This window comes from Pristiophorus japonicus, unplaced genomic scaffold (assembly GCF_044704955.1).
Source record: "Pristiophorus japonicus isolate sPriJap1 unplaced genomic scaffold, sPriJap1.hap1 HAP1_SCAFFOLD_1868, whole genome shotgun sequence".
Taxonomy (NCBI): domain Eukaryota; kingdom Metazoa; phylum Chordata; class Chondrichthyes; family Pristiophoridae; genus Pristiophorus; species Pristiophorus japonicus.
The window spans coordinates 24,358-37,500 of record NW_027251556.1 but is presented as its reverse complement, the minus strand read 5'-3'; the positions used below and the strand labels follow the sequence as shown (position 1 = coordinate 37,500).

Below are 13,143 nucleotides of genomic sequence, written 5' to 3'. Positions count from 1 at the left end.
CCCTCCGACAGTGCGGCGCTCCCTCAGTACTGCCCCTCCGACAGTACGGCGCTCCCTCAGTACTGCCCCTCCGACAGTGCGGTGTTCCCTCAGCACTGTCCCTCTGACAGTGAGACACTCCCTCAGTACTGCCCCTCCGACAGTGCGGCGCTCCCTCAGTACTGCCCCTCCGACAGTGCGGCGCTCCCTCAGTACTGCCCCTCTGACAGTGCGGTGTTCCCTCAGCACTGCCCCTCCGACAGTGCGGCGCTCCCTCAGTACTGCCCCTCCGACAGTGCGGCGTTCCCTCAGCACTGCCCCTCCGACAGTGCGGCGCTCCCTCTGTACTGCCCCTCCGACAGTGCGGCGCTCCCTCAGTACTGCCCCTCCGACAGTGCGGCGCTCCCTCAGTACTGCCCCTCCGACAGTGCGGCGCTCCCTCAGTACTGCCCCTCCGACAGTGCGGCGCTCCCTCAGTACTGCCCCTCCGACAGTGCGGCGCTCCCTCAGTACTGCCCCTCCGACAGTGCGGCGCTCCCTCAGTACTGCCCCTCCGACAGTGCGGCACTCCCTCAGCACTCAGTTCTAGTGCCAGCCTGGATTTTAGCGCTCAATCTCTGGAGCGGGATTTGAACCCACAATCTTCTGACTCAGAGACAGGAGTGTTGAGGACGTGTGGAATGTTGATTGGAAGAGGAGGCTGATGATTGCTGACTGCTGCAGTTTAGTTGGAGTGGGACGATTTTGCAGAGTCTGGTTTTACAGTTGCAATTGTGTGGAGTTTGTTAATGTCAGTGACACGGAGCACATGAAAACTGACTCAGGATAAGAAACGAGTGAATCCCAGGGAGGTGGAAGGCTCAGGGTAATGGGCACATTGTGAGTGTGACAGTGTCTGAGTGTTAGCATCCACCCGTAACCAGACCCACTCTTTTGTCCCAGGTGCCTAACTGCCGAACTGATGGAGCTGTGCTGCTGTTTCCTCGCTGGCCTCCTGGTGTCGGCCATGGCCGTGCCCATCGACAGATCGAAGAAAACTGAAAAGCAAATCAAACCGGAGACACCGGTGAGTGCACTGCAAGCATGGCCGTCTGTGGTCTGTGACGGTGTGTGTGGTGTGTGTGTATCTGTGTGTGTATCTGTGTCTGTGTCTGTGTGTGTATCTGTGTCTGTGGTGTGTGTATCTGTGTGTGTATCTGTGTCTGTGTGTGGTGTGTGTGTATCTGTGTGTGTGTGTGTCTGTGTGGTGTCTGTGTCTGTGTGGTGTGTGTGTCTGTGTGTGGTGTCTGTGTCTGTGTGTGGTGTCTGTCTGTGTGTGGTGTGTGTGGTGTGTGGTGTCTGTGTGTATCTGTGTCGGTGTGTGTGTGTGTGTGTCGGTGTGTGTGTGTCTGTGTCTGTGTGTGGTGTGTGTGTGTGTATCTGTGTGTATCTGTGTCTGTGTGTGGTGCGTGTATCTGTGTCTGTGTATCTGTGTGTGTGTATCTGTGTGTGTGTATCTGTGTGTGTGTATCTGTGTCTGTGTGTGGTGTGTGTGTATCTGTGTCTGTGTGTGTGTGTATCTGTGTCTGTGTGTGTGTGTATCTGTGTCTGTGTGGTGTGTGTGTGTATCTGTGTCTGTGTGTGGTGTGTGTGTATCTGTGTCTGTGTGGTGTGTGTGTATCTGTGTCTGTGTGTGTATCTGTGTCTGTGTGTGGTGTGTGTGTATCTGTGTCTGTGGTGTGTGTGTGTGGTGTGTGTGTATCTGTGTCTGTGTGGTGTGTGTGTGTATCTGTGTCTCTGTGTGGTGTGTGTGTATCTGTGTCTGTGTGTGGTGTGTGTGTATCTGTGTCTGTGTGTGGTGTGTGTGTATCTGTGTCTGTGTGGTGTGTGTGTATCTGTGTCTGTGGTGTGTGTGTGTGGTGTGTGTATCTGTGTCTGCGTGTGGTGTCTGTGGTGTGTATGTATCTGTGTGTGTGTGGTGTCTGTGTGTGGTTGTGTCTGTGTCTGTGTGTGGTGTGTGTGTCTCTGTGTCTGTGTGTGGTGTGTGTGTGTCTGTGTCTGTGTGTGTCTGTGTCTGTGTGTGGTGTGTGGTGTCTGTGTCTGTGTGTGGTGTCTGTGTCTGTGTGTGGTGTCTGTGTCTGTGTGTGGTGTCTGTGTCTGTGTGTGGTGTGTGTGTCTGTGTGTGGTGTGTGTGTCTGTGTGTGGTGTGTGTGTCTGTGTGTGGTGTGTGTGTCTGTGTGTGGTGTGTGTGTCTGTGTGTGGTGTGTGTGTCTGTGTGTGGTGTCTGTGTCTGTGTGTGGTGTGTGTGTGTGTCTGTGTCTGTGTGTGGTGTGTGTGTGTGTCTGTGTCTGTGTGTGGTTGTGTGTGTGTGTATCTGTGTGTGTGTGTGTGGTGTCTGTGTGTGTGTGTGTGGTGCCTGTGTCTGTGTGTGGTGTGTGTGTATCTGTGTCTGTGTGTGGTGTGTGTGTATCTGTGTCTGTGTGTGGTGTCTGTGTCTGTGTGTGGTGTGTGTGTCTGTGTGGTGTCTGTGTCTGTGTGTGGTGTGTGTGTCTGTGTGTGTGTGTCTGTGTCTGTGTGGTTGTGTGTGTGTGTGTGGTGCCTGTGTCTGTGTGTGGTGTGTGTGGTGCCTGTGTCTGTGTGTGGTGTGTGTGTAACTGTGTCTGTGTGTGGTGTCTGTGTCTGTGTGTGGTGTCTGTGTCTGTGTGTGGTGTGTGTGTCTGTGTGTGTGTGTCTGTGTCTGTGTGTGGTTGTGTGTGTGTGTGTGTGTGGTGTCTGTGTCTGTGTGTGTGTGTGGTGTCTGTGTCTGTGTGTGGTGTGTGTGGTGTCTGTGTCTGTGTGTGGTGTGTGTGTATCTGTGTCTGTGTGTGGTGTGTGTGTATCTGTGTGTGTATCTGTGTGTGTGTGGTGTCTGTGTGTGGTTGTGTCTGTGTCTGTGTGTGTATCTGTGTCTGTGTGTGGTGTGTGTGTATCTGTGTGTGGTGTGTGTTTATCTGTGTGTGTATCTGTGTGTGTGGTGTCTGTGTGTGGTTGTGTCTGTGTCTGTGTGTGTATCTGTGTCTGTGTGTGGTGTGTGGTGTCTGTGTCTGTGTGTGGTGTCTGTGTCTGTGTGTGGTGTCTGTGTCTGTGTGTGTGTGTGTCTGTGTCTGTGTGTGGTTGTGTGTGTGTATCTGTGTGTGTGTCTGTGGTGTGTGTGGTGTGTGTGTCTGTGTCTGTGTGTGGTGTCTGTGTCTGTGTGTGGTGTCTGTGTCTGTGTCTGTGGTGTGTGTGGTGTCTGTGTCTCTGTCTGTGTGTGGTGTCTGTGTCTGTGGTGTGTGTATCTGTGTCTGTGTGTGGTGTCTGTCTGTGTGTAGTGTGTGTGTCTGTGTCTGTGTGTGTGTCTGTGTCTGTGTGTGGTGTCTGTGTCTGTGGTGTGTGTGTCTGTGTCTGTGTGTGATGTGTGTGTCTGTGTCTGTGTGTGGTGTGTGTGTCTGTGTCTGTGTGTGGTGTCTGTGGTGTGTGTATCTGTGTCTGTGTGTGTGTCTGTGTGGTGTCTGTGTCTGTGTGGTGTGTGTGGTGTCTGTGTCTCTGTCTGTGTGTGGTGTCTGTGTGTGGTGTGTGTGTGTCTGTGTCTGTGTGTGGTGTGTGTGTGTCTGTGTCTGTGTGTGGTGTGTGTGTGTCTGTGTCTGTGTGTGGTGTGTGTGTGTCTGTGTCTGTGTCTGTGGTGTGGTGTGTGTGTATCTGTGTCTGTGTGGTGTCTGTCTGTGTGTGGTGTCTGTGTGTGGTGTGTGTGTCTGTGTGTGTGTGTCTGTGTCTGTGTGGTTGTGTGTGTCTGTGTGTGGTTGTGTGTGTGTGTATCTGTGTGTGTGTGTGGTGTCTGTGTCTGTGTGTGGTGTGTGTGTATCTGTGTCTGTGTGTGGTGTGTGTGTATCTGTGTCTGTGTGTGGTGTCTGTGTATCTGTGTCTGTGTGTGGTGTCTGTGTGTGTGTGTCTGTGTGTGGTTGTGTGTGGTTGTGTGTGTGTGTCTGTGTGGTGTCTGTGTCTGTGTGTGGTGTGTGTGTCTGTGTGTGGTTGTGTGTGTGTTTATCTGTGTGTGTCTGTGTGGTGTCTGTGTCTGTGTGGTGTGTGTGTATCTGTGTCTGTGTGTGGTGTGTGTGTATCTGTGTGTGTGTGTGGTGTCTGTGTGTGGTTGTGTCTGTGTCTGTGTGTGTATCTGTGTCTGTGTGTGGTGTCTGTGTCTGTGTGTGGTGTGTGGTGTCTGTGTCTCTGTCTGTGTGTGGTGTCTGTGTCTGTGTGTGGTGTGTGTGTGTCTGTGTCTGTGTGTGGTGTGTGTGTGTCTGTGTGTGGTGTGTGTGTGTCTGTGTCTGTGTGTGGTGTGTGTGTATCTGTGTCTGTGTATGGTGTCTGTGTCTGTGTGTGGTGTCTGTGTGTGGTGTCTGTGTCTGTGTCTGTGTGGTGTCTGTGTCTGTGTGTGGTGTGTGTGTCTGTGTGTGTGTGTCTGTGTCTGTGTGTGGTTGTGTGTGTCTGTGTCTGTGTGTGGTTGTGTGTGTGTGTATCTGTGTGTGTGTGTGGTGTCTGTGTCTGTGTGTGGTGTGTGTGTATCTGTGTCTGTGTGTGGTGTGTGTGTATCTGTGTGTGTGTGGTGTCTGTGTGTGGTTGTGTCTGTGTGTGTATCTGTGTCTGTGTGTGGTGTGTGTGTATCTGTGTCTGTGTGTGGTGTCTGTGTCTGTGTGTGGTGTCTGTGTCTGTGTGTGGTGTCTGTGTCTGTGTGTGTGTCTGTGTGTGGTTGTGTGTGTGTGTCTGTGTGGTGTCTGTGTGTGGTTGTGTGTCTGTGTGGTGTCTGTGTCTGTGTGTGGTGTGTGTGTCTGTGTGTGGTTGTGTGTGTGTTTATCTGTGTGTGTCTGTGTGGTGTCTGTGTCTGTGTGTGGTGTGTGTGTATCTGTGTGTGTATCTGTGTGTGTGTGGTGTCTGTGTGTGGTTGTGTCTGTGTCTGTGTGTGTATCTGTGTCTGTGTGTGTGGTGTCTGTGTCTGTGTGTGGTGTGTGTGTATCTGTGTCTGTGTGTGGTGTGTGTGTATCTGTGTGTATCTGTGTGTGTGTGGTGTCTGTGTGTGGTTGTGTCTGTGTCTGTGTGTGTATCTGTCTGTGTGTGGTGTGTGGTGTCTGTGTGTGGTGCCTGTGTCTGTGTGTGGTTGTGTGTGTGTATCTGTGTGTGTGTCTGTGGTGTGTGTGGTGTGTGTGTCTGTGGTGACTGTGTCTGTGTGTGTGGTGTGTGTGTCTGTGTGTGTGTCTGTGTCTGTGTGTGGTGTGTGTGTCTGTGTCTGTGTGTGGTGTGTGTGTCTGTGTGTGGTGACTGTGTGTGTGTGGTGTGTGGTGTGTGGTGTCTGTGTCTGTGGTGTGTGGTGTCTGTGTCTGTGGTGTGTGTGGTGTCTGTGTCTCTGTCTGTGTGTGGTGTCTGTGGAGTGTGTATCTGTGTCTGTGTGTGGTGTCTGTCTGTGTGTAGTGTGTGTGTCTGTGTCTGTGTGTGTGTCTGTGTCTGTGGTGTGTGTATCTGTGTGTGTGATGTGTGTGTCTGTGTGTGGTGTGTGTGTCTGTGTCTGTGTGTGGTGTCTGTGTCTGTGTGTGGTGTCTGTGTCTGTGTGTGGTGTGTGTGTCTGTGGTGTGTGTATCTGTGTCTGTGTGTGTGTCTGTGTCTGTGTGGTGTCTGTGTCTGTGTGGTGTGTGTGGTGTCTGTGTCTCTGTCTGTGTGTGGTGTCTGTGTCTGTGGTGTGTGTATCTGTGTCTGTGTGTGGTGTCTGTCTGTGTGTGGTGTGTGTGTCTGTGTCTGTGGTGTGTGTATCTGTGTCTGTGTGTGGTGTCTGTGTCTGTGTGTGTATCTGTGTCTGTGTGGTGTGTGTGTCTGTGGTGTGTGTCGTGTGTGTATCTGTGTCTGTGTGTGGTGTGTGTCTGTGTCTGTGTCTGTGTGTGGTGTCTGTGTCTGTGGTGTGTGTGTCTGTGTGTGTATCTGTGTCTGTGTATCTGTGTCTGTGTGTGGTGCGTGTGTCTGTGTGTGTCTGTGTCTGTGTGTAGTGTGTGTCTGTCGTGTGTGTATCTGTGTCTGTGTGTAGTGTGTGTGTATCTGTGTGTGTGGTGTGTGTGTATCTGTGTCTGTGTGTATCTGTGTTTTGTGTGGTGCGTGTATCTGTGTGTGTGGTGTCTGTGGTGTGTGTATCTGTGTCTGTGTGTGGTGTGTGTGTATCTGTGTGTGTATCTGTGTCTGTGTGGTGTCTGTGTCTGTGTGTGGAGTCTGTGTCTGTGTGTGGTGTGTGTATCTGTGTCTGTGTGTGTATGTGTGTCTGTGTGTGGTGCGTGTATCTGTGTCTGTTTGTGGTGTGTGTATCTGTGTGTGGTGTGCGTGTCTGTGTCTGTATGTGGTGTGTGTATCTGTGTCTGTGTGTATCTGTGTCTGTGTGGTGCGTGTATCTGTGTCTGTTTGTGGTGTGTGTATCTGTGTGTGGTGTGCGTATCTGTGTCTGTGTGTGGTGTCTGTGTCTGTGTGTGGTGTGTGTATCTGTGTCTGTGTGTCTGTGTGTGGTGTGTGTATCTGTGTCTGTGTGTGGTGTGTGTATCTGTGTCTGTATGTGGTGTGTGTATCTGTGTCTGTGTGTATCTGTGTCTGTGTGGTGCGCGTATCTGTGTGTGGTGCGCGTATCTGTGTGTGGTGTGCGTGTCTGTGTCTGTGTGGTGTGTGTGTCTGTGTGGTGTGTGTATCTGTGTGTGGTGTGTGTATCTGTATGTGGTGTGTGTATCTGTGTCTGTGTGTGTATCTGTGTCTGTGTGGTGTGCGTATCTGTGTGTGGTGTGCGTATCTGTGTCTGTGTGTGGTGTGCGTTTCTGTGGCTGTGTGTGGTGTGTGTATCTGTGTCTGTGTGTTGCGTGTATCTGTGTCTGTTTGTGGTGTGTGTATCTGTGTGTGGTGTGCGTGTCTGTGTCTGTGTGGTGTGTGTATCTGTGTGTGGTGTGTGTGTCTGTGTGTGGTGTGCGTATCTGTGTCTGTGTGTGGTGTGCGTGTCTGTGTCTGTGTGTGGTGTGCGTATCTGTGTCTGTGTGTGTCTGTGTCTGTGTGTGGTGTGTGTGTCTGTGTCTGTGTGTGTGTGTGTCTGTGTGTGGTGTGTGTGTCTGTGTCTGTGTGTGGTGTGCGTATCTGTGTCTGTGTGTGTCTGTGTGTGGTGTGTGTGTCTGTGTCTGTGTGTGGTGTGCGTATCTGTGTCTGTGTGTGTCTGTGTCTGTGTGTGTCTGTGTGTGGTGTGTGTGTATCTGTGTCTGTATGTCTGTAAACTTGGATATACGGCTCTCTCTGTTTCTTTACCATTGATACATATGGTAAAATGCTGAGGCTCCAGAACAGATCCCTGGAGGCTACTCTTGTCACATCCCGCTAATCAGCATCCATTCCCCTTACCCCACACACTGACCCATGCCACTAGGCTCCCCCTCAGTGCCCTCTCGTTCTGGCTAATAATATCAAAATGAATGCATGTATTTGCTGTGTTAGTGCAGAATCCCAATCAACGTTCTCACTGCCCACTTGCTCCCTGTGATGCTCTCTGTTGCTGCTCCTCATTGTAGTCTGACTGGTTGTTTGCTGCTGAGCAGGACACGGGCTTGTATTACGATCGGTACCTCCGAGAGGTGATCGATGTCCTGGAGACCGACACCCACTTCCGCGAGAAACTGCAGACCGCCGACGTAGAAGATATTAAGGTCAGTGTGGGGTCATCGCGGGGGTCAGTGCGCGACCTGCACGGGGTCATCGCGGGGGTCAGTGCGCGACCTGCACGGGGTCATCGCGGGGGTCAGTGCGCGACCTGCACGGGGTCATCGCGGGGGTCAGTGCGCGACCTGCACGGGGTCATCGCGGGAGTCAGTGCGCGACCTGCACGGGGTCATCGCGGGGGTCAGTGCGCGACCTGCACGGATTCATCACGGGTCAGTGCGCGACCTGCACGGGGTCAGTGCGTGACCTGCACAGGGTCAGTTGCCGAATTCAGCCTGGGGACTGCGCCGTCTGTGTCAGGTTGATGGGCGGGGAACCTGATTTTTAACTGATCTCCTTGTGTGGGGGAAGGGCCCCGGGGTAGTGGGGGGTGGGGTCCCGGGGCAGTGGGGGAAGGGTCCCGGGGCAGTGGGGGAAGGGTCGTGGGGGTGGGGGTCCTGGGGCAGTGGGGGTGGGGGTCCTGGGGCAGTTGGGGTTGGGGTCCTGGGGCAGTGGGGGTTGGGGTCCTGGGGCAGTGGGGGTTGGGGTCCTGGGGCAGTGGGGGTTGGGGTCCTGGGGCAGTGGGGTTGGGGTCCTGGGGCAGTGGGAGTGGGGGTCCTGGGGCAGTGGGAGTGGGGGTCCTGGGGCGGTGGGGGTCCTGGGGCGGTGGGGGTCCTGGGGCAGTGGGGGGTAGGGGTCCTGGGGGTGGGGGGGTGGTGGGCTCCTGGGGGGGGGTCCTGGGGCAGTGGGGGGTGGGGGTCCTGGGGAAGTGGGGGGTAGGGGTCCTGGGGCAGTGGGGGGGTGGGGGTCCTGGGGGGGTGGGGTCCTGGGGCAGTGAGGGTGGGGTCGCGTGCAGAGGGAGCGGGGGTGGGCACCCGGGCAGTGGGGGTGGGGACCCGGGCAGTGGGGGTGGGGTCCCGGGCAGAGGGACTGGGATCCTGGGGAATGGGGGTGGGGTCCTGGGGCAGTGGGGGTGGGGTCCCGTGCAGAGGGAGCGGGTGTCCAGGGGAAATGGGGGCGGGGTCCAGTGGGGGTGGGGTCCCGGGGAATGGGGGTGGGGTCCTGGGGCAGTGGGCGTGGGGTCCCGGGGCAGTGGGGTTGGGGTCCGGGGCAATAGGGGTGGGGTCCTGGGGCATGTGGGTGGGTTCCCGGGGAATGGGGGTGGGATCTCGTGGGGGTGGGGTCCCGGGGCAGTGGGGGTGGGGTCCCGTGCAGAGGGAGTGGGGGTGGGGTCCCGGGGCAGTGGGGGTGGGGTCCCGGGGATTGAGGGTGGGGTCCTGGGGCAGTGGGAGTGGGGTCCCGTGCAGAGGGAGTGGGGGTGGGGTCCCGGGGCAGTGGGGGTGGGGTCCCGGGGATTGAGGGTGGGGTCCTGGGGCAGTGGGGGTGGGGTCCCGTGCAGAGGGAGTGGGGGTGGGGTCCCGTGCAGAGGGAGTGGGGGTGGGGTCCCGTGCAGAGGGAGTGGGGGTGGTGTCCCGGGGCAGTGGGGGTGGGGTCCCGGGGAATGGGGGTGGGGTCCTGGGGCAGTGGGGGTGGGGTCCCGGGGCAGTGGGGGTGGGGTCCCGGGGCAGTGGGGGTGGGGTCCCGGGGAATGGGGGTGGGGTCCTGGGGCAGTGGGGGTGGGGTCCCGGGGCAGTGGGGTGGGGTCCCGGGGAATGAGGGTGGGGTCCTGGGGCAGTGGGGGTGGGGTCCCGGGGCAGTGGGGGTGGGGTCCTGGGGCAGTGGGGGTGGGGTCCTGGGGCAGTGGGGGTGGGGTCCTGGGGCAGTGGGGGTGGGGTCCCGGGGCAGTGGGGGTGGGGTCCCGGGGCAGTGGGGTCCCGTGGGGGTGGGGTCCCGTGCAGAGGGAGTGGGGGTGGGGTCCCGGGGCAGTGGGGGTGGGGTCCTGGGGCAGTGGGGTGGGGTCCTGGGGCAGTGGGGGTGGGGTCCTGGGGCAGTGGGGGTGGGGTCCCGTGCAGAGGGAGCGGGGGGTGGGGTCCAGGGGCAGTGGGGGGTGGGGTCCAGGGGCAGTGGGGGGTGGGGTCCAGGGGCAGTGGGGGTGGGGTCCCGGGGAATGGGGGTGGGGTCCCGGGGCAGTGCGGTCCCGTGGGGGTGGGGTCCCGTGCAGAGGAAGTGGGGGTGGGGTCCCGGGGAATGGGGGTGGGGTCCTGGGACAGTGGGGGTGGGGTCCCGGGGAATGGGGGTGGGGTCCTGGGACAGTGGGGGTGGGGTCCCGGGGAATGGGGGTGGGGTCCCGGGGCAGTGGGGTCCCGTGGGGGTGGGGTCCCGTGCAGAGGGAGTGGGGTGGGGTCCCGTGCAGAGGGAGTGGGTTGGGGTCCCGGGGAATGGGGGTGGGGTCCTGGGGCAGTGGGGGTGGGGTCCGGGCAATCGGTGATGCCTCTAATGTCGATCTGCTGGTTAATGCTTCAGAGTGGGAAGCTGAGCACCGAGCTGGATTTTGTCAGTCACCATATCCGCACCCGGCTTGACGAGCTGAAGCGACAGGAGGTGTCCCGGCTACGGATGCTCATCAAGGCCAAGATGGACGCTGAGCAGGGCGAGAGTAAGAGCGTTTCCTTCTTTGTTCCTGTACCATCACGGGGCAGCTCACTGGGTCTTTGCAATATATTGCAAACAAGTGTTAATGCAGTGGTGCTGAGAGTTACTGGAGTAATTTCAGAGACCCCAGTATTTCATTGCCAGTTTTAGCCTCCCTAAAGCGGGGCGCATGGATATGGTGTGCAGTATTAGTGAGGGTCTTAGAAACATAGAAAATAGATGCAGCGTTCGGCCCTTCGAGCCTGCACCACCATTCAATATGATCACGGCTGATCATTCCCTCAGTACCCCTTTCCTGCTTTCTCTCCATACCCCTTGATCCCTTTAGCTGTAAGGACCATATCTAACTCCCCCTTGAATATATCCAATGAACTGGCCTCAACAACTCTCTGCGGCAGGGAATTCCACAGGTTAACAATTCTTTGAGTAAAGGCATTTCTTACTCATTATTCCTTACTCACCTGTCGACACGTCATCCCCTACCCCTCCTCCCCAGATGTGCAGATCGATCACCTGAACCTGCTGAAGCAGATTGAACATCTGGACCCGAAGAACTCCCACACCTTCGAGGCTCGGGACCTGGAACTGCTGATCCGAGCGGTGAGTCCACAATATTCGCTGATAAACAATCCTGGTGTGGAAAGCAGCAAGACTCGGCTCGCGAACCCTGACCCCGGAGTCGGAGAGGGGCCGTTGAGGGGGACGGGAAGGGGTCGTTGGAGGGGGCCATGGGGGAGAGAGCAGGTTGTTGGGAGGGGAGGGCGGGGAGGGGAGGGGACGGGGGACGGGAGCGTGGGGTGGGGGAGGAGAAAGAGAGTCGGGGGGGAAGAGAAAGAGAGTCGGGGGGGAAGAGAGTGGGGTGGTGGGAGAAAGAGAGCAGGGTTGACGGGGTGGGGGGGAAGGGGATCCAAGGATGGGGGAGGGGGTCGGGGGTGGGAGTCGGGGGGAGCGGGGGTGGGAGTCGGGGATGGGGTGGGGGGTCGGGGGGGGGTGGGAGTCAGGGGGATGGGGGGGGGTGGGGGGATGGGGGTCGGGGGGGGGGGTGGGAGTCAGGGGGATGGGGGGGTGGGGGGATGGGAGTCGGGGGGGATGGGGTGGGGGGATGGGGTGGGAGTCGGGATGGGAATCGGGGGGAGGGGTGGGGAGTCGGGGGATGGGGGGGTGGGAGTCGAGGGGTGGGGAGAAAGGAGTCGGGGAGGGGGGGGAGTCGGGGGGAGGGGTGGGGAGATGGGAGTCGGTGGGGAGTCGGGGGTCGGGGATGGGGTCGGGGGGTGGGAATCGGGATGGGAGTCGGGGGGAGGGGTGGGGTGTCAGGGGGTGGGAGTCGGGGGGATGGGTCGGGGGCTGGAGTGGGGGTCGGGGGGATGGGGTGGGGGTCGGGGGGGGGGGGGTGGGAGTCGGGTGGGGGTGGGAGTCGTGGGGGTCGGGGGGGTGGGGTGGGAGTTGGGGGATGGGAGTCTGGGGGATGGGTTGGGGGTCGGGGGGGTGGGAGTCTGGGGTGGGGGTCGGGGGGGTGGGAGTCTGGGGTGGGGGTCGGGGGGGTGGGAGTCTTGGGTGGGGGTCGGGGACTGGGAGTCGGGGTGAGAGTCAGGGGGATGGGGTGGGGTTCGGGGGGGTGGGGTGGGGTTCGGGGGGGTGGGGTGGGAGTCGGGGTGGGAGTCAGGGAGGTGGGGGTCGGGGGGATGGGGTGGGGTCGGGGGGGTGGGGTGGGGTTCGGGGGGGTGGGGTGGGAGTCGGGGTGGGAGTCGGGGGTGGGGGTCGGGGGGATGGGGTGGGGGTGGGAGTCGGGGGGGGTGGGATGGGGTCGGGGGGGGTGGGCGTCGGGGGGATGGGGTGGGGGTCGGGGGGATGGGGTGGCGGTCGGGGGGGGTGGAAGTCTGGGGTGGGGGTCGGGGGGGTGGGAGTCGGGTGGGGCGGGATGGGAGTCGGGGTGGGGGTCGGGGGGATGGGGTGGGGGTCGGGGGGGTGGGGTGGGAGTCGGGGGGATGGGTCGGGGGCTGGAGTGGGGGTCGGGGGGATGGGGTGGGAGTCGGGGGGATGGGTCGGGGGCTGGAGTGGGGGTCGGGGGGATGGGGTGGGAGTCGGGGGGATGGGTCGGGGGCTGGAGTGGGGGTCGGGGGGGATGGGGTGGGGGGATGGGGTGGGGGTCGGGGGGATGGGGTGGGAGTTGGGGGATGGGAGTCTGGGGGATGGGGTGGGGTCGGGGGGATGGGGTGGGGGATGGGGGTGGGGGGATGGGTTGGGGGTCGGTGGGGTGGGGTGGGAGTCGGGGGGGTGGGAGTCTGGGGTGGGAGTCGGGGGGATGGGGTGGGGGTCGGGGGGGGTGGGGTGGGGGTCCTGGGGTGGGGGTCGGGGGGGTGGGGTGGGGGTCGGGGGGGGTGGGGTGGGGGTCGGGGGGGTGGGAGTCTGGGGTGGGGGTCGGGGGGGTGGGAGTCTGGGGTGGGAGTCGGGGGGATGGGGTGGGGGTCGGGGGGGGTGGGGTGGGGGTCGGGGGGGTGGGGTGGGGGGATGGGGTGGGGGTCGGGGGGATGGGGTGGGAGTTGGGGGATGGGGTGGGGGTCGGGGGGGTGGGGTGGGGGTCGGGGGGGTGGGGTGGGGGTCGGGGGGGTGGGAGTCTGGGGTGGGGGTCGGGGGGGTGGGAGTCTTGGGTGGGGGTCGGGGACTGGGAGTCGGGGTGAGAGTCAGGGGGGTGGGGGTCGGGGGGATGGGGTGGGGTTCGGGGGGGTGGGGTGGGGTTCGGGGGGGTGGGGTGGGAGTCGGGGTGGGAGTCAGGGGGGTGGGGGTCGGGGGGTGGGGGTCGGGGTGATGGGGTGGGGGTGGGAGTCGGGGGGGGTGGGATGGGGTCGGGGGGTGGGGGTCGGGGGGATGGGGTGGGGGTGGGAGTCGGGGGGGGTGGGATGGGGTCGGGGGGGTGGGGGTCGGGGGGATGGGGTGGGGGTCGGG

General features: G+C 60.0%; 1 protein-coding gene across 2 annotated transcripts in view; it reads left to right on the top strand.

Annotated features, from left to right (window-relative positions):
- Window positions 1–13,143, top strand: part of LOC139243776 (nucleobindin-2-like) — a 31,507-nt gene that overhangs the window by 1,244 nt on the left and 17,120 nt on the right. The window contains exons 2-5 of one of the 2 annotated variants that reach the window (XM_070870859.1): window positions 922–1,045; window positions 7,569–7,676; window positions 10,072–10,204; window positions 10,697–10,800. In XM_070870859.1, the coding sequence (XP_070726960.1) occupies window positions 941–1,045; window positions 7,569–7,676; window positions 10,072–10,204; window positions 10,697–10,800 (450 nt within the window). In that variant the 5' untranslated portion in view covers window positions 922–940. Of the gene's footprint in view, window positions 1–921; window positions 1,046–7,541; window positions 7,677–10,071; window positions 10,205–10,696; window positions 10,801–13,143 lie in introns of both variants that reach the window. The other variant, XM_070870857.1, reaches the window with a different exon arrangement.